Here is a 19,492-nt window from a genome sequence, read left to right on the forward strand (position 1 = left end):
CTGCTTCTCATTACCTGTCTCATTCGCTCCAGTTAGCTCACATTGATAGCTCAATAAAGATGGCAAGCGCATAGCCGCCGCAACTGGTTTTTGATTGTCAAAGAAAACAGCCCGAGTGTTGTTTGGAAATACTTTCCATTTGAGGCAAAAGGATACAAGCATCCAATATGCAAGCGCTGCTACTGACCAGTGCTCACAAAAGTGCTAACGCAACATATTTAACAAAGCACCTGAGGGACAAAAATGCCAATCTTTTACTGCTCTTAATCTTTTTATCTTTTCTTAATTCCTCTGATGTGATGTCGTCTTCTTATCATCTTCTATTCGTTTTATTCTTTTATTTATCTTTATTTTTGCATTACCTTACCTCTGACTTTCTCGTTCTGTGATTTTTGCCTGTTTTATGGCTTTTATTATTATTGTCTTTTTGAGTTTTTACATTTTCTGTTCGGCCTTCTTGTTTTAACTCAACTTAGACTAGGCTGTCTTGTGTTTGGCTTGACTGTTGAGTGTTTATTCTGTAATATTGTTGTCCTGAGTTTCCTGCTTAAGCTTGTTTGTAAGCACTTTGTAAACTCTGTTTTAAAGGTGCTATGTAAATCAAGTTTATGTTTATTATTATTATTATTATTATTATTATTATTATTATTATTATTATTATTATTATTATTATTATCATTATTATTATTATCTCTATAAGAACATGGTATTAAATATCAATATTTGAAGGGATTGTATTAAAGTAAGAAATTCTAATATTCTGGCAACACTTGCTTAAACATGCAAAAACATTGTGACTAAGGTTCTTGAACACCTTGTGTTGGTTGCTCTACTAATGAGATTAAATGTTATTTTCAGGATAATGTTTTAATTGATCCTTCCTCCAGCTCTGCTGCCTTCTTGTCAGAAATATGATTTCGTAACATACAGAGTGTGTATGTGTTTGTCTTCAGGGTTCAGTGTGGACTGGTGGGCGCTGGGCGTGCTGATGTTCGAGATGATGGCGGGCCGGTCGCCCTTCGACATTGTCGGGAGCTCGGACAACCCAGACCAGAACACAGAAGACTACCTCTTCCAAGGTAACACACACCAACACACGCTAACACACACACTGAGGTTTATAACTAGAGGAAAAATCAGCGCAGTGGAGGCATGCAACACCTCTGCGATGACACCTTTCTAATGGCCACCAGGCACGTTCCATCTGTTACAGGGAAACGTGTGAATGCATGTGTGTTTTTGTCTGTAAATACGGCTTCAAAATGTGCCAGCATTTTATATACTGCCAGAAAAAGTGTTGGATCGTTGGGAAATAAAATGTTAGGGCTTGTCAAAGTCATATTTCAAGACACTTTTATCAAAAGCCATTGACAGTTGATTTGAAAGCCTTCTGAACTCATAACTGCAGCAGTGTCAGCACCATCCTCTGTCATTTCAGCCTTAAGGGACTGTCTGTCTCACCCTTTTTCTTCCTCTCCCCTTTTCCTCTCACCTTCCGCAGTCATATTGGAAAAACAGATCCGAATTCCCCGCTCGTTGTCAGTCAAAGCCGCCAGCGTCCTCAAGGGATTCCTCAACAAGGTAAGAAGGGGTCAGACAGGCATTAAACCGTGTTGGCTCCTGCCGGCCCCTGAGAATGACATTATTATGGCCTTAGCATCAGCTGCCATCTCTCACTGTCTTCTTCTTTCCCTCTCTCTGTCTCAATTTGACTCTCACACCTTTTCACCTACCCCTGTTAAATTTTTACTTTTCCCATCACCCAAATCCGCTCCTCTTTTACACCTTTCTTGCAAATTCTCTCCTTCCTTACCTCTCTTGCCTGCCGTCTGACTTTTTGTCTCATTTCTCCCTCATCGTCTCCCGCTGTCTCTCGCCCTACTTTCACACTGATCTCCCACAGGATCCTAAGGAGCGTCTAGGCTGCCACCCTCAGACAGGCTTTGCCGACATCATGGGCCATCCATTCTTCCGAAACGTCGACTGGGACCTTGTGAGTCACTCACTTTAATTCTCTCCGTGTTTCCAGGTCTCTCTCTCTTCTACTTTTCTTGTGCCCTTGGTCGACTTAATCACGATTTTCGTCATGATCTCAAATGAAGGAAATCAGTGCATGCCGGTTGCCAAATAGGTCAAAATCAATCCATATATTGATCTTGCGGAGAAGGAAAACCAGAAAGCTGCTACTAGACAGCAGAAGGTCAAATTGAAGTGCACGGGGTCATCCTCTCTCTCCTGCCCTGCAGGCATAGAAGCTCTGTCAGAGCAGAGGGTTATTAGAGATGGGATGAGTCGTGTCCTTGTGGAAAGCAGGCAGGAGACTGACAGCAGCAGAAATAGACAGACTGAGATGGGAGGCAAAGATGGAAAGGAAATTGATGTCTGGATGTATGATGCCTCTTCATTTGTCTGACAGAGAGGTCTTGAGCCATCAGATTATGAAACAAGCAACAATTCATTGTCATGAAGAAGTCTTTAATAAATCTAATCTTGGCTTTATTGTTAAGGAAATGTTTGTTCTGACTTCCTTGTCAGAGGTGTGGACATTTCTTGATTCCAAGCTGGGCTGCCAGGATCTCAGATATTATTGTGGATAGGATAAAAAAAAAAAAAAAATCAAAGTAAGTTGGTCTTAGTGAATTTCCATTATTGGGATGATTGTGAAAATCCTCATGAGTGACTTGGAGAGCCTGTCTAGCTGTCTAATGCTCAGTATTATATTGATTTCCTTATTTTATTTCAACTTGCAACAAGTTGAAGCTGGCATCTATCCAGTGATTTCAAAATACTAAGCCTGTCGCTGCAGCTGAAAGCTCGGCTTGCCCACAATAAAAATGAATCGGATGTGTGTAAATACTGTAGATTTCAAACAAAAGAATGACAGGGAGATGAGTTGTGTTTCGTTATTTATGCAGGGGATTTTATAATTTAGATTGTTACACAAAATTACAGCCCACTAATGTAGGTTTTTCATTTTCTGGCCTTGGCTGGACAATAAAGCTGTAAAGTTACGTTACAGTGTCGCTCTGTTGCAATGAATTGTAAAAAGTATTTTAAAAGCAAACATGTGGACATTAAGGATTTTATGAATTTACTGGGAAGCACAAACTGGATAAAATACACTAGAGCATTGATACCTGACGGTTCGGGCTGGGTTCGGACAAAAATGTAGAAATGACGTCGGGGTGCGGGTCGGGCTCGGTCATGTCAGTTCACATGGTGCTTTTGCGTTCTTTTAAACCTAATGTAGTGTTATTTTATACTATAGAACAATGCCTTTTCATGGTCACCTACACTGTACATGTCTGCAATCAGGGTAAACAGGCAAACTGTAGCCATGGCAACTGTGTGACCGGCTCAGTGCTTCAGCTTACAGTTACTGCGTCGGGCTCAGTTACTACTCTCTCGGACTTGGTCAGGTTCGGACAGAAAAATGAGGGCGGCGCTGAACTCTACTACACAGTGTGTAAAATCTACCTCAGCCGTGTGAGTCCAGCTAATCAGCTATGAATTGAGGAGGGGCTGTCAAGTTTGCCATCCAGAGAGAGACGTGTGTGCAGAAGAGTCGTGTTTGTTTGTGACACTGATACTGGAGATACTGGATAGATGGAGCTTTTTATATGGTAGACTGTTGTCTGATTTTGAAGAGGACTTTCTCATAAAAATGGAACTGCTTGTATTAATTGACTGCTTGTAGCCATGTGCAGTAATTCAGGAAACTGAGCATGTGACACACACACGTTGACATGCAAATTATAATCGAATGGTGAGGCCAGTGAAGATTCACACCTGCTCTCCTTGTGAGATATTGGACTACACCAAGCTTAAGTGAAGAGGCTGGTGTTGTGGTTTGTAGCCGTGATCAGTGGAATTGGAAATTGCATATGTTTGAGTGTTTTCTTGCCTTTGGCTGTGACTTGTGTTTAAGTGTAATCGACTTATATTGTCGATGCTTTAAAACTGCAAGTGTGATTATGAATGTGGAGCAGGGTGTTGGAAGCGAACATATGGGCCTGTATTTACAACCGCTATTCTGTACAGATTGTAAAACCCTATAAATAAAGCTGGCTTGACTTCAGTATATGAAGCATTACAGAATCACTGAAAGGAATCTTACTGAAAGTTAAACTAGGACTAAAAATACAGTAGGGTTATTTATGAAGCTTCCTGTTCTCGGTTTCAGCGATGAGTAGACGTTGTAATTTGAGAGTGAATGACATTACTGTTTTATGACAGATACCAGAACTGTAAAATGAAACTAATGTCTCACTCTCTCATCTCTCATCAGTTTACAGTCCAAAACACAAAAAATATTTAATTTACAATCATATATAACACAGAGAAGCAGCACATTTTATAAGCAGGAACAAGCATTTGTGCTTGAAAAATAACACTTAATGGATTTATTAAAATACTTGGCCATTCATTTTCTGTCAGTTGACGAGTTAATTAATTGACTCGTCGTCCTCACCTGAATTTATGCATGAAAAATTAAATCCAGAAAATGTTTTGCCAATTGCACACAGTTAAATGCTGAAAATATATTTGAATAAAACCACTAAAAATGATGATTACAGCTCATCTTTGGTTGAAGACCAACAGAAGCTGAATTAAGTCAAGTGGTGCATATTGTTCTGATTAAAGACAGTTATTTTTTTTTATATATAATATTTTTGAAAAATCTAATATTTTTCTTTCTGGCATGGTATTTTTAGGGATTAGAAGAGTGTATGCAGGGGTTAACATTTTGTAAGAAATCCATTATTTTGATTTATTTTATATAACTCAAATATAGAGATATGGAATTGACTTAATTTAAAGTACATAGTGTCATCTTTTATTTTTATGTTTTAATTAACTCAGTTGCACGCTAAGCTTTATGGTTCAGTTTCAAATTAAAACAGCCTCATATCAAGATTTTGTCTAAAGTCTTTAAAGTAAAGGGAGGGAACTTCTGAAACTCTGTACTGTACACGTGTAAATGATCAGGCACATGTCATCTCCTCAGACAGACAGACAGACCGACCGACATGACCTTAACAAGTGGATAGAGAGACTTGCACTGGTGGATGACGTGACAGACAGACAGGGCAGCTCGCCAGGGATCAGCATGACCTCTTTTTCCCTGTTTGGTCTGGAGCAGAGACCCAGCAGTCGGTCAGAGTGTCTGGAGGGATCAGCTTACACCCCTCCCACACCCTCACCCCCCACACCTCTCCCTCACCCGACACTAACCTGAAAATTTGACCTGCTGTGCTCCTAACGGCCTGCAGGGGGAGCAGTGTTGAGTTCACAGAGTAGTGTTTAGAGGCAGATGAAGCACTGAGTCACATCCATACTCTGATTAGTGTATTCAGAAGTAGATAAAGTAGTTTTAGTTGATGTTTTAATGACTGCGGCTTCTTTCCTTTTTTTCTTAAAGGACTTTGTGTTGGTCACTCAGCTTTTTATTTCTGGAAACAGGAAAAAAAATTTATGATGAGACGGCCAAAGAAAGATTTTAGTGTCATAATGCTCGTGTCATTGAAACATAAATGATGAACCTGAACAAAGTTCACTATATTACTATCACTCAAGGGCTACAACTAATTTATTTCCATTATCAATTAATCTGTAAATTATTTTCTCAATTAATCATTTAGCCTGTAAAATATTTTAAAAAGATGATGACTAATCACTTATAAAAATACTAGAGCCCAACCGATATTTTTGGGGCTGATGCCAATACTGAATTTAGAGAGTAAAAAATTCCAATGTCGATATATCGTCGCTCACATGTGGCTTTCAAACAGGTGTGACAAAGATATGTAGGAAAGGTTTAACGATACATTTCAGCATCTAAAATGACAACAGTGCACTGAAACAGTCAAAATTTCACTTGGAATTAAATGCTGATACCGATATGTCTATGATCGGCCAATAATATCGACCAACTCATGTATCAGTCTGGCTCTACAAAACATTAATGCTGTCAGTGAAGTTGAATAAAGCTGATTCCTCTTCTGTTGTTTCAGCTGGAGCAGAAGCAGGTGGTCCCTCCATTCAAGCCCAACATCTCAGGGGAATTTGGACTGGACAACTTCGACGCTCAGTTCACCAACGAGCCCATCCAGCTCACGCCTGATGATGAGTGAGTTCCCGTTTTATTTCCCCTCTTTTTCATTTTTTTATATTTAAAAAAACATTTGAAAAAATAATAACACTGTCCTTTGTTCATTGTAGTGATGTCGTGAAGAAAATCGACCAGTCTGAGTTCGAAGGCTTCGAGTATATCAACCCACTCCTGATGTCGGCGGAGGAGTGTGTGTGAGCAACGCAGCGTCTGCGCTCGCTCACACACACACCACCCACACACACACACTCATGCACGTGTTTTACGTGGCGTCTCAGTGTCCTCAAGCTGCATGGTTACGAGACAACCTGACGACATCAACCTTCTGTTCGAGGGCCGCACATGCACAGTAGAACGCTTATTTGCCAAAACCAGTCTCACACTCAGCCATTTATAACCACTTGCCCTTAAGCCTACCTTCTTTCTTAATTATTTTTATATCATGTAAATCTGCACTGATATCAAGTTTCTCATCGGGGGCCTCTTTATCGGTAGCCAATAAGAGGCTACAAAGTTCTTCCAAGGTTGCTGTACAGGGGGTGACGCCCTGACACATAAACTGAACATCCTCTCCTTACAGCTGGTGGGGTGCTTTCAATGCATATTTTATTTGTATATATATGAATCTACAATTGAGGATAAAAGTTAGACAAGGCCTTTTTAGCTTCAAGCCACAGTCTGACAAAACATAATCATCATAAAGTCATTTTGAATTTGTGTCGACATCCATTCTGTAGAGCAAAGAAGAATCATAACACTAGCCTTTAAAAAAACAAAAAGATAAAAATCTATATATTTTTCTCTTTTTTTTTTTATTTAACAACATAGCAGTCATTATATATATGTTGTTCTGAGCGTTTAATGTCCAGCCTGAGTAACAGAACCAAAATGGTTCAGGCTTTTGTTGTTTAGATGAACACACAACATCTGGAAAACAGAAGGTGTCTGCTTCGAGTCCCTTCTCCCAGAATGAAGGAAACAGAAGCATCCAACCAACACTAGTAACGAGTGAATACTCTCAAACTGTGAATGAAAGAGCTCGCTATGCAGGGAAATGGGCTGGAAGAGAAGCACATAATACCTGAACGCTGGAGCAGAGGTTACATATTGCTGTGCAGACCCTCCATGAAACAAACATTCACACCAGGACCAAACAAACATTTTTCAGAAAAATGTCTTGCTGGTACGAATAAGAAGGTACAGTAAGGAAGATGTGCTGTCCTACGTCATAGAATTTATATATTCAGATTTGTTTTTGCTAATTTTTAATACTATGCCTTTTGGAAATGTATGGTCTGATCTCTTTTTTTGTACTTTCTCCATTCCATGTATGTCTTGTTGAAATCAAAAGTGATTGTTAAGACGAGAGCTCGGTTAAAAGTCCAAAGTCGTGACACAGGGCAGGCTTGAGAACTGTAAACTGTGTCTGTCGAACCCACTGTTCATCTTCTGAATTAGATATTTTGTATAACTGCTTTAAAGCATCTGAAGGCTCTGTAGAGCCGCTCTCCACCCCCTGACACTAAAAGTGACGGTGCATGAACCTCCAGACTCTCGTCCGATCGAAGCTTCTCTCTACTTGGAAAATGTTTTGGGCTCACGTGGTGACCGGAGGAGGAAGACGTTCATCTGTTACACGCGTTACTGTTGTTTCTCTTTTTGTGAATCACATTTTAATTTTGATTTATTATTTTTTTATCACTACATTGATTCCAAAATGTTACCGGGTGAACCCAATGGAAACACTATTTGTTGTACTTGTGTTTTGGGGGTGTTTACCACCCAGAGGACTCTGCTGAACTTTGTTATTAGTGTGCAAAGAAAAAAACACAGACGGTAAAATAAACATTTTATTTCTCTCCTTGTGGTAATATGTGCTTGTGTCAGTGTGAGTCTGTCATTCATTTAAAGGGGCACTCCGTCAGTTTTACACATAAGTATGCCGTATAAAGTCTGCTGGGGCAGTGGAGGAGCTTTGTTTAGCAATAAAAGGCAACACTCTAATAACCATTATTACCATTAAATGGTAATAAAAGTTTTGTTAATAGCTATTGACTGTTAACAAACAATGAAATGATTTAAAAACCATTTATTAAGCAATTGTTTATTATAAAGTTCTGACTGATGTTTACAAACTTTTACATTCTAGAGACCAATTTTTACAATTCCTATTTTAATCTGTCTCTTGCAAGTCCTGTCACATTATGCAAGTGTGATGCTGAATCTGCCTGTTTAAAGGTGAACTATGCAACTTTTTATGGGTATATAAACATACTGGATACAAGGAACAGCAGTTAACAAAGGGCTACATGACTTTTAAATGTACTTTAAAGCCATATATTTACAGTTGGTGCAAAACAGGCTTGTATTTTGCGAACAAAAAGCACATTGCTCATCTAAAAGTCCTACAGTTCAGGAATAAAGGACTATATGACCAAAAAAAGTAACATACTAAAAATTGTTTTAATGCTATTTAGATTTCCAAGGCTTGAATTAAGTTTTCTGGACTTCCTCTGATATGAAGACTAACAACTTTTTATGGCGAGAAAGTGGTTATTTTCCATTTATTGTGGGCAGACAATGACAAAAAAAAACCTGAATGGAAATGATATGAATGAAAACAGACAAGATACCTTTGAACAAAACTGAAACTTAGTGGTGGAGATACTGTTAAGTGTGTTTCCTGTTTGCCAAAGAAGGAAAAACAATGGGGTGCCATGTTTTTATAATAAAAACAACTTGTTCTGTTAAAGGGTAACTCCACCAATTTGACACATTAAAGTGTGTTTACAGGTCTTGAGGTACTGCACATGTGAAAAAAGTCATATAAAGCTTTTGTGGCTCCAGAGGAAGCGATATGTAATCTGATAAATTGCCTTCAGAGTGGATCTGAACATGGTACACTGTTAAGAACGTGCACACACATTCCTGTCTGAACAAACTCGTACCATCAGGCTTGTGACAGTCTAACAACTGAGACGGACCTGAGCCCTCTCAGACCCACATGGTCGTCTGGAGCGAAGGGAATTAGGCTTGAGTCGTTAAGCTTCAGCTTTTCCACTCCAGCTGCCTGCGTCTCCGCTGGTCATGTGACTCCCGGCTGGCTTTTAGGAGGCCCTCGGCGTCCCGAGAGGTCAAAAGGTCATTGACACCATTGGTCTCCCCTCTGCCCTTGCATGCTGCTGACCGCTGAGAGGTGACAAAGACAGGGTTGTGGAGATGATGATGTGTCAGAAATAATAAAACGGATTGATTTGTGTGCTGCAATAAGGTGCACAATGGTGGATGGAAGCCCATTGTGTGAGGCTTAATTCACACCCCGCTCCACTTAACCATTATATATTGTTTCAATTGAACCAGATTTCGTGGAAAATTACCCCCCTTGTACAACTGCACAAGACAAATACAGCATCGTCGCGCGCAGGACGAGGATAAATGCCTTTGCATAATTCTGTACTCCCATGATGGTGTGTTTGACATTGTTCCTGTGCCCTTTCCGGTGGAGAATGAGGGTACGCCTCCCCAGGCACTGTGGCTCCACATCACCTTGTGGAAGACACAGGGAACACTAACCTTGTATAATTAATGATGTAAACCGAAGGAGGATCTGAAAAACATCCTGTTTTAATTGCTCTTATCTTGTTGGGTGTTTTATTCCGTCCCTGAAGGGATTAATTAAGACGCAGAAGAGTCATACTTGGTGCTAAACGCAACCCTTTAACAAAACCCACACTACAATCTAGGGTGCATGCGATCACACCACATATACCAGTGCTCTTGACTGTAATGCTGAGATAATGAGGTGTTGTGATTCTGTACTTAAATACACTTGTACCACCTTCCTCGTAAGCTTGAAATCGGTCTGTGCTTCCTCACTGATTGTAATGACATAGTAGAGGCATCTTGAGGTATAAAAGCATTTGTTTCAATAGCAGACGCTTGAGATGATGCTTCATGACCGTGACTTCAGAAACACCTACATACTGTATAGAAATGAACAGTGCGTACAAGTGGGAGAAATGGAGGAACAACTGCTGTACATTGATTACAAAACTTGTTTGAATATGAAACATTAACCAGTGAGATTTATATGAGAAAGATCTCATCTTAGGAGCTTAAAGTGATAACAGAAATGAAATAAAAGCTTTAAGAACAAAGATCTTTTTTTCAGTTCCAGGTATAAAAGCTGCAGGTTAGCGTTATGTTGTGTTAAATGTCACACAGCAGCATTTGGAAATCCCCTGCTTGATGTTGATGCTGTTTTTTTGTTCTTTTGTCTTCTTTTGTGCTGACTACTAGTGTATACAAGGACAGATATCTTTCAGCTCTATCTTAAAACATACACTCTTCACGTAACATTTGTCAGCCCAGCATTACAGCAGTCTGTGAAATGGTAAAGAGCTTTAATCTTTTCGTGTACATCACCATCCTTCCCTAAACTCAACCAAAGTCAATCCTGCAGATTCAATTTTGTGACAGTTTCACAACCTGAAATATATAAATAAATAATCTTTATTTATATAGCACCTTTCAAACAAATCAAAATGCAATTCATAGTGCTTTGCAAGTGACTGAAAAAACATGGAATATTAAGAAAGCACAAACTGGTTTAGAGACTCAATTGCCATAAAAATGAATGGATAAAAATAATAAAAGATAAAGAATACAAGATAAAAACAAGCAATAAAATAAAAGATAGAATGAAATATTGCACGCAAGAGTTTATTTAGAAAAGTTAATAAAATAGAGTGTAATACAATAATAATAATAATAATAATAATAATAATGATGATAATAACTACAGTAAAATGTAAATAAAAATCTAGATTAAATATAGATGAAAAGGGTTCTGATAAAAACAAAATAAATTAAAATGAGTATAAACATTAAAATAATACGAATCAAACTTGCGTATGTACAGTATTAATCACTTTTTTATAGGCCATATGTGAGCCGATTGTAACGTGGCGTGAAGAATGACACCTTCCTCGTCTCTCTCGGGTTTCTATACAAGCCTATGGACAAAGTTGTTTGAAGCTGCTGGACTGAGGATTTCCTCGTAAAGGAATCAGGTTAGATTTTCTGCGACAGTCCAAAGGAAGGAAGGACTTTATGCTCTCAAGTCTCTGAGCCTCTCTCTACTTTCTGCTAACACAAGCTAATGTTGGTGTAGGAATAGAGTCCGCTCACACAAACACAGAAGTTCCACAGAGCCACTTTAACTGGTGCTTTTGTTGCCCAATCCAACCACAGACTGGATGCAATCCCTAAATGCTGGTGTGACAGTGTTAGGCTCCCAACCTCCCTCTGACATGGGCACAGTCTATAAATGCAGTGTTTCAATCAGTCTCAGAAACGTGCTGCAGGCACAAGAGATACTCGTGCTGAGAGGCACGAAAACAGTCTGACATCATCAACCAGGAGAAAGCGTTTACCCGCCTCAGTATCCTGGCTTCCACCAGAGTTCTTAAAATGGCTCCATACAGCCAAATTGATTTGAAACGACGACAGGAACTGTGGACATGACATAACGATGGTTAATGCCGCACCACCAGACTACAGAGCGGCTGTGAGACTCGTCAACTCATCCTCAGCACCTCACCATAAAAATATTTGTTAAAGGGGCACTATGTAGATTTGGAGAAGAAATTCAAAGTCAGAATTTTAATATGTACATTTTTAACGAGGTAATAATAAAATATTTCCCATAACTGAATAAACAAGCTGTTCTCAGAGGAAATTAAGGTCCCCAGAACACTGTTTGAATCTAAAAAGGTGGCAGGGTCCGCCACATTTAAACAAAATTAAACAGTATGAAATTGTGTTGTCCTTTAAGGTCAGTTTGTTTGTTCAGTTTATTCAGTCATGAAAAGAAAAGAAAAATTAAAATACCAGTCAATGAAGATCTTTCTCTTGTCTTCCCCAAAACTACATAGTGCACCTTTAACTGACAAGTCTTTAAGAAAGCCATAATAATTATAAAGAAACAGCCAATATGCTCACTTGTTTGCTTATGTAGGTCAGTATTAAAACAAGACTGTTTCATAACTGGTTAAACGTTCTCTGTAACAGATCTGAATACCACCTCCATCACTGCTGTGTTGCATCACACATCGCACCCCTTCATTGCGTCATTTTGTCTACCACCTGTTCACACACTCTTGAATTATGAGGGGCGAATGATGACTACACTTCTAGATATCTGAGAAACCGAATCAGACACACACTCATCAGAGAGCAGGAAACGTCCGCCCCAAACTGTCTGACACTTCAGACTCTGCGGTGAAGCTGTGTGACCTCAGACATTACCCCAAATTACAGACACATCCACTGAACAACTCCAGGCATATTTCAATATTCCCCATTGATCCCAGACAGGATGTATGAAAACGACTGAGAGGTGTCTGCCCCAGGGGGCCACTTAGTACTTAGTCCAATAACAGTTAGACAGAGAGAGCTGATAATGGAGAGGCTTATCAATGTGCTCAGTCGGTCTGTGGATCCCAGCTCCCCCAACCACAGTACTACCTCATCCCTCATCCCTCATGCTTTTTGCTTTGCCCCTAATGAACAATCAGTGCTGGTCACAATATTGCAGATATGAGATTAATTTACTCCCCGCAGTACACAGAGTGATGTTATTACAGGAAAATCAATGTCCCTCTTGTTGTTCTCTGGGGCTGGACAGGGTGTACGCACATCTGCTCTCATAATACAACTGCTGACCTTGCTGTCAGAGAGTGAGCGGGAGAGAGAGAGAGAGAGAGAGAGAGGAAGAGAGAGAGGCTGCGGCGAAACGGCCGACGGTGTTGTTTATTAAAGCTTTATCAAGCCTCTCTGCTCTCACAGACGTGTGACATCAGACTGTGGGTCAGTCAGTCGGCTGCGGTGTACGCCAGCTGAGCGAAACACCAGCGCATGTCGACAGAGTGTGATAACATTCAGATTAAGGTTTCAGCAAAGAGTTAGACTGTATATTCAGATTCAGTAGTATATGTAGACTGCTATAGGGATTCAACCTCCTTCAAATGATATACATAATTCATAAAATCTCATTCCTGACCTCCTCATACTCAGCTTTTATTAACTCCCACCATCACTGGAGAGACAATAGACCGCCTGAATGACCTCTTGACCTTTTGCAGAGGAAAGGTTCATAAAAAAGGGGGTGGAGAGTGGTGGTGTGAGAAGAAGAAACCACCCTTTTGCCTAGTGCAGGGCTGCCCAAATATGACACTTTAGTATAGATGCATCTGTGGTTCACAGAAACGTTAACCGCTTACAGTTTATCCTGATGACTGGGCTGACGGCCAGATATTTCTATTGAAAAAATGTTTTAATTAATTCTCAAAAAATAAAATAAATAATACGATCAGTTTATGCCGTTTTATTTTGTTTTGTAAGATCCCTAATTATTAATTATTTTGTATTTATTTGTGCAGCAAGTCAGTCAGTTGAGGGAACTTTGAATCCTAGTTATTTCTGTAAATCACCAGTTTTATCGCGAGATGATGTATCGATTCTTTGGAGAATCGTTGTAATATTTGCTTAAATTGTGGCTCATTAATAACTGACAAGGAGACGAAACAAATTTCAAAATAAAGATGTATCATAAAAGATGATGATATGGATCGATGTTTTCACTTCGATTGATGATACTGGATCGTTATTCCTTAAATCGATATACCGTCACACCCCTAATCCTACTACCAATTTTGCATCATAACAATACAAAACAATCTTAAGTTTTAGTTTTGACCCTCCAAGGGAAAAGGTTTGGGCACCTCTGGCCTGGTGAGTTTGTCCTCTCGTATCCTCTCATTTTCACAAACTTGATGGGAAGCCAAAGAGAGAGATAAAGCTGCTGTCATGTCCGTTCATACAAGCAAATGTCAACTGAGGCCATGTCAATAAAACTGACCCACAACAAGATTCAAGCCAAAAACAGGCAGGAACATGAGGATGAATCTCTGCTTACAACACTGCTAGATTTTTAGGCATATGCTATTGTATACTAGTGGTTGACTAATTGTCAGATCAGATTTCTCTGACTATGACTAAAAAAAGACTACCGATAAAATACATTTAAAAATGTGCTACTTTGGCTCTGATGCAGCATGTAATCTGTAAAGTAACTAGTAACTAAAGTTGTTAAATAAATGTAGTGGAGTTAAAAGTACAATATTTGCCCACAAAACGTGGTGGAGTGGAAGTATAAAGTAACAGAAAATGGAAATACTCCATTAAAGTACAAATACGTCATTGTAGGCCTTATTAAGTACAGTACTTGAGTAGATGTACTTAGTTACATTCCATGACTGAAAATCAAATAAACATATAGTAAAAAATAATACTGAAAATCAAATATCGTCATTAAAATAAGTTTTTGCATTGAAATACGAACAAATGTGCAGAAAAGAGCTGCTGCTGCTGCAGTGCTGGTTCTTTTTAGGGACCTCTTAAAGTCCCCGGGCCCCGGTTTTGGCATCCATTGCCCGCCTGCTGTTGACATCCATCTCCCCTTCTCTGCTCACAGCTTTAACTACTGCTGGAGGAGACAAATCTCTCCCCGGCCGTGTGCGAGACAGACAGACAGACAGACAGACAAACAGACCCGCAGACAGGCAGACAGACACACGAGAGACACCCCCGCATAGTTTCCGTCAGCCGGGTGACGTCTCCGCCTCTCAGCCCGTGTGCAGTGTGACGTTGCGGGGCTGTAGTGGAACCTCTAGCTGCATCTTGTTGACGGTCCGCCAGGCTTTTCCAGTACTGAGAAGACCACGGGCGAGTGAGGACGGCCGACACACAGCGACCAGGCAAGTGTTTACGCTATTAAACCAAAAAAAGATGGAGCTTTTTATTTTTTAAATGAGGTGTTGCGGGTTTAATTCGCTGTTTTGTTAACGGAGTCTGGCATGTGACGATTAACGGTTGAGTTCGAATTCCTGTGATCAGCCGACGGGGAAGGGGGAGGCGAAGCTAACCTGGTTTAGCCTGCTTTATCGCTCTCTATCTGGGATTAGCCTGCCGTGATGTTAGCGCTGTCGGTGCTCTCTGTTTTAGCCAGCCTTATCGGTTACTGTGTCGGGCTAGCCTGCCTTGGTTTTGGCGGTGTTTCACTCGTATTTGTCGCAGCGGACACTGCTGTTTATCACTCACGATGTATCATGGCTCTCATTAGCCCGCCTGTGCTCTTGAGAGCGGGGTTAGCCTGCTTCATAAACCCTGTGTGCTGGCTGAGCTGCGCCGGGGTACGCTCGGGTGTAGCTTGTGAAGCTAACGTTAGCTAGCGCAATTAGTATTGAACGTTACCCGACCAAAGACATGAAAGCTTGTCTCAAATGTGGATGAATGCGCATTTTTTTGGGTACGTGTTCGCTTCATGTACGTGTTTGTTGTGAAGACGTCCTCATATTTATGGATTAAAAAATAATGTCACGCCAAAATGCGTGATATTTAATGTCTTGTTTCACGCGATTTGACCGTTATATCGGACATTAGCGTTACCTGTGCGTGTGTGACACAGCGGGGGCGAGCCGCGGTTGTAAGCCCCGCCGTGCCCTCTCGAAGTCGGTGTGTGCGTAAAGCTGGACCGCGGTGCCTTCCCAGACCAGACTGTAGTGTAGACAGTGAATGTCATTATCAGCACTGTCTGCATACCAGTGCCGTCGTGGCGAGCCAGCGGAGGAGGCGAGGTACAGTTTGCAGACTGGAGAGGAGGAGGTTGTGGTGGTGGTGGTGGTGGAGGAGGGGGATAGCTGGGGATGGAGCGGTGTTATGCGCGGTGTCCTTGCAGCAGCGAAAGGATATACCCTGTGTGGGGGTGACATTAAGAAACATTTCCGAGGTTGTTGGAGAAAGACCACTGCGGGTGATTTTCTGACAGAAATGAACCGATCATGTTGGAGGTTTTTTTTGCAGCCAAACCGGGGTCCCGTGTAGGCTTGGGAAAGGAAGCAGCCTCCCCTCATGTATTATTGGTCGCTGATTAGATTTTGCAGTGTTTTTTTCTCCATTCAGCCCACGGTGATATTTGCCATTTAAACGCCCACAAACATCAACCCGCTTCGGAATCGAGCTCGAGGTTTGCACCGCCGCAGCATTTCACTCGGTGGAAAGGAAAAAAAAAAAAACGATGGGATGCTGAAATTTTGCAAAAGCATGCAAATCCATCCACCGTGATCACTTTAACCCTAATGTGCGTTTTTGTGTAGATCTATGAATCAAGTGTAATTTTCAAGCTGAAGTGCACCCTAGTTGTCATATTGCAGCAGTAGCCATTATCATCTTCCGTGCGTTTTAAATTGGGGAAACCAGCTACGTGTTGTTTTCTCATTACAGTCGGTTTAAGCAGTAAAGCCTGCGAGTAAAAAGGGGGAAACACCGCTTTCCACACTGCTGCATGTCAAGCTGTGAAAGGACCGAGAGAAGGAGGCGACTGCTGTTAACGCTTTTATCAATTGTTTTTCATGGAGTTGATGGGGTCAGCGTGGGGTAAGCAGACCTAGGGGAAGGCACAGTATGGTTGGGTAGGAGACTTTCATTTGCTAAGTGAAATGTTTTTGACCATTGTAACAGCCTCACATTAACAATGTAATGAGAGAGGGGCAGGGTGGTGGGGGGATTTGGCCTGGCTTGTCATGTCTGGTCAACTGGTTTGGCTTGTTAAAATTCTCACTCTGTGCTGGAAAGTTTGTTTCAAAAGCTTTGGTGAAAACCTTGATGCAAATCTCCCGTGGGGTTCAATTACAAGGGCTGAGAAAGCCTCGTGTTTGTGTGAAGTATGGTAATGGCCATTTGGTTTAGTGGTCCATGCAAACAGCCATTGACCTCTTCAGCCCCCAGCCGGGACAGCAGCCATAAAACATTTAAACTCCTTATGGATATTTCATGCCCCACAACATTATTTTATGAGATAATTTTCAGTTTGTTTATTCCTCTACTGGAGAGAAATTGATTTGCTATAGTTTAGATAGTGACTGAATGATTTTTTACACCTCTTCTGTGTGTTTTTTCATTTGCAGGAAGCGGCTCTGAACATAGAAAACTTCACTGACCATCATGCATGTGTCTAACAACCAGAAGATTTGTGTCATTTGAAAAGACTTGAGGAGAAAAGAGACTCAGAGGACAAAAAGAACTCAGTCAGCAGACAGAAACGACAGTAACTCAGTGCTTAGACATGGCCAGCACCCAGACCAGTTTGAAAAACCCTTTCAAAGACTTGACCTCATTCAAGGGCAACATGAAACGGCTGTACAGAGAGCGACTTGAGGATGCGCCCATCAAGAAGCGAGTGATAGCGGAGATCAACTTGAAGCGTCGCAGTCTGGATTCCTCCCCCAAAACTCCCAGGGTGAAGAGGGAGCAAATCGAGGATCTGTGTCATGACTCTGACATGGATGTGGAGGGCCGGGCTGAACTGCACGTGGTGGGCTCTGCTAAAGCCCTGGACCTGAGCCCTGGGCTTAAACACACACTGGCCCAGTTCACCCTCAGCAGCCAGAGCTCCCTCGGGGGCCCAGCTGCTTTCTCAGCCCGCACCGGCCACGAGCATTCCCCGGCCGGCATGCCCCCCCTGCCGTCTCCTCCTGTTCTGGGAGGGGGCCCCCTGCTGGTTCCCTGTGACAGCTCCACTGAACTCACCCACTCGCTGCTGGAAGGAGAGTCCATCTCCTGCTTTGTTGTCGGGGGAGAGAAGCGACTTTGCCTGCCCCAGGTGCTCAACTCTGTGCTCCGCGACTTCTCGCTGCAGCAGATCAACACTGTGTGCGACGAGCTCTACGTCTACTGCTCTCGTTGTGACGCTGAGCAGCTGCACATCCTCAAGGTGCTGGGCATTCTGCCATTCAACGCACCTTCCTGTGGCCTCATTACACTGACGGATGCACAACGGTTGTGCAATGCTCTCCTGCGTCCCGGGGCAGCCTTGCCCGCCGACCCCAGTGGTAAGCTGTCAACCCAGGGCCTGCTGAAGGAGAGCGAAGCCAGCTTCCAGGTGGAGCACCAGTGTCTGGGGAAGTGCCATGGTCTCTTTGTGCCCCAGTTCTACACCCAGCCCGAGGCTCCCTGCATCCAGTGCATTGAGTGCCAGTTGCTCTTTTCACCACAGAAGTTTGTCATGCATTCACACAAGTCACCTGATAAGAGGACCTGCCACTGGGGCTTTGACTCAGCCAAGTGGCCCTGCTACCTGCAGCTTGCCAGGAAGTACCAAGGCACGCTTGAGGAGCCAAAGCTCAAGCAGCTCCTGGACGAAGTCAAAGAGAAGTTCCATTACAAGCTCAAGCGGTCGCTAGACAAAGTAAGTGCACTTCTGAATGATACCGGTTTCTTTGCTTTATTGCATGTCATAAAAACAGTCATTCATCATCATTCTGGTAAGGAAGCCAATTAAAACTTGATGATGTGCTTTTAAAGTCTCCTGAACTGGCTGGCTAGTTGGTCCCTCTGTGTGTCTGTATTCTGTGCTCAGCAGGCTCGATCAGACTACCTTACTGCTGGTGTTCTCTTAAACCAGCGTTGACCTAGTATGTGTGAGAGAGGCCTGGGACAGGTGGTGACATCTGCCCGGCCAGGTCTGATCAGACGAGGTTAAGCCAGCTGGCCACAGCTGAAGGGGAAGTGCATCATTTGTCCCCTCAGGTCACCTGGAGGTCACTGGGAATGTCACCGAACAAAAGGCCTATATAGGAGGTACAGGAAGAGCCTCTTAAACTCGTGTATTAAAACTATATGTCAGCAGTTACTGTAAAATGAAACAACATAGTTTGCTCAGGGTAACAGGAATTAGTGTTTTTGCACATTTTTGCACAATTTGAAAAAATGGGAACGAAATCCAGTTAAATCCAAAACTAAAGACATCTTAGGCTTATATGGCTTCTCTTAAAGAATTATTATAGAAATCATGTCAAGACTTGCCCAGGAACTAGGACAAAATACAGTTACCTTTTGAAATAAGAAAATATATAGATGTTCATCATTAGTGACCCTTTCACCTCCAGAGAAACCTGACAGTGAAATGGCTTCATTGCATAACCAGTAGTTATCGCTGAAAGCCAGAATGCTGCAGAGTCTTCCAAATGATTTTTCTGATTCTTTTTATTCTTGCTGTGTAAAAAAAAAAAAAAAATCATGTCAATGCACAATCTAAGCCACAAGGGCAACAAGCCTATTGAAAAGTCAGCATTCAGTGGGGGGAAAAGCTCTAGATTGTTTCCCTGCCATTGACTGGTTTATGTCTCATGACCTCCCTCTGACCACAGTGGGCTGCCCTCTTTGTATTGTTTGGTGGGTAAAGGTGGGGTTGTTCTTTTGTGTGTTTGTTGTGGATTGTTCACACTCAAATCCACCAGTTTGGAGTGATTTTCAGTCAAC

At 41.8% G+C, this 19,492-nt stretch overlaps 2 protein-coding genes across 2 annotated transcripts in view; both read left to right on the plus strand.

Annotated features, from left to right (window-relative positions):
• Nucleotides 1-7,985, plus strand: part of prkci (protein kinase C, iota) — a 33,979-nt gene extending 25,994 nt beyond the window's left edge. The window contains exons 14-18 of the mRNA XM_073491301.1: nt 954-1,079; nt 1,502-1,581; nt 1,904-1,993; nt 6,015-6,130; nt 6,223-7,985. Of these exons, the coding sequence (XP_073347402.1) occupies nt 954-1,079; nt 1,502-1,581; nt 1,904-1,993; nt 6,015-6,130; nt 6,223-6,310 (500 nt within the window). The 3' untranslated portion in view covers nt 6,311-7,985. The remainder of the gene's footprint in view (nt 1-953; nt 1,080-1,501; nt 1,582-1,903; nt 1,994-6,014; nt 6,131-6,222) is intronic.
• Nucleotides 7,986-16,281: 8,296 nt separating this feature from the next.
• The window catches only part of skila (SKI-like proto-oncogene a), a 33,862-nt gene continuing 30,651 nt past the window's right edge, over nt 16,282-19,492 (plus strand). The window contains exons 1-2 of the mRNA XM_073491034.1: nt 16,282-16,609; nt 17,140-18,419. Of these exons, the coding sequence (XP_073347135.1) occupies nt 17,298-18,419 (1,122 nt within the window). The 5' untranslated portion in view covers nt 16,282-16,609; nt 17,140-17,297. The remainder of the gene's footprint in view (nt 16,610-17,139; nt 18,420-19,492) is intronic.

The sequence above is a fragment of the Pagrus major genome, chromosome 21 (genome assembly GCF_040436345.1).
Source record: "Pagrus major chromosome 21, Pma_NU_1.0".
NCBI lineage: Eukaryota > Metazoa > Chordata > Actinopteri > Spariformes > Sparidae > Pagrus > Pagrus major.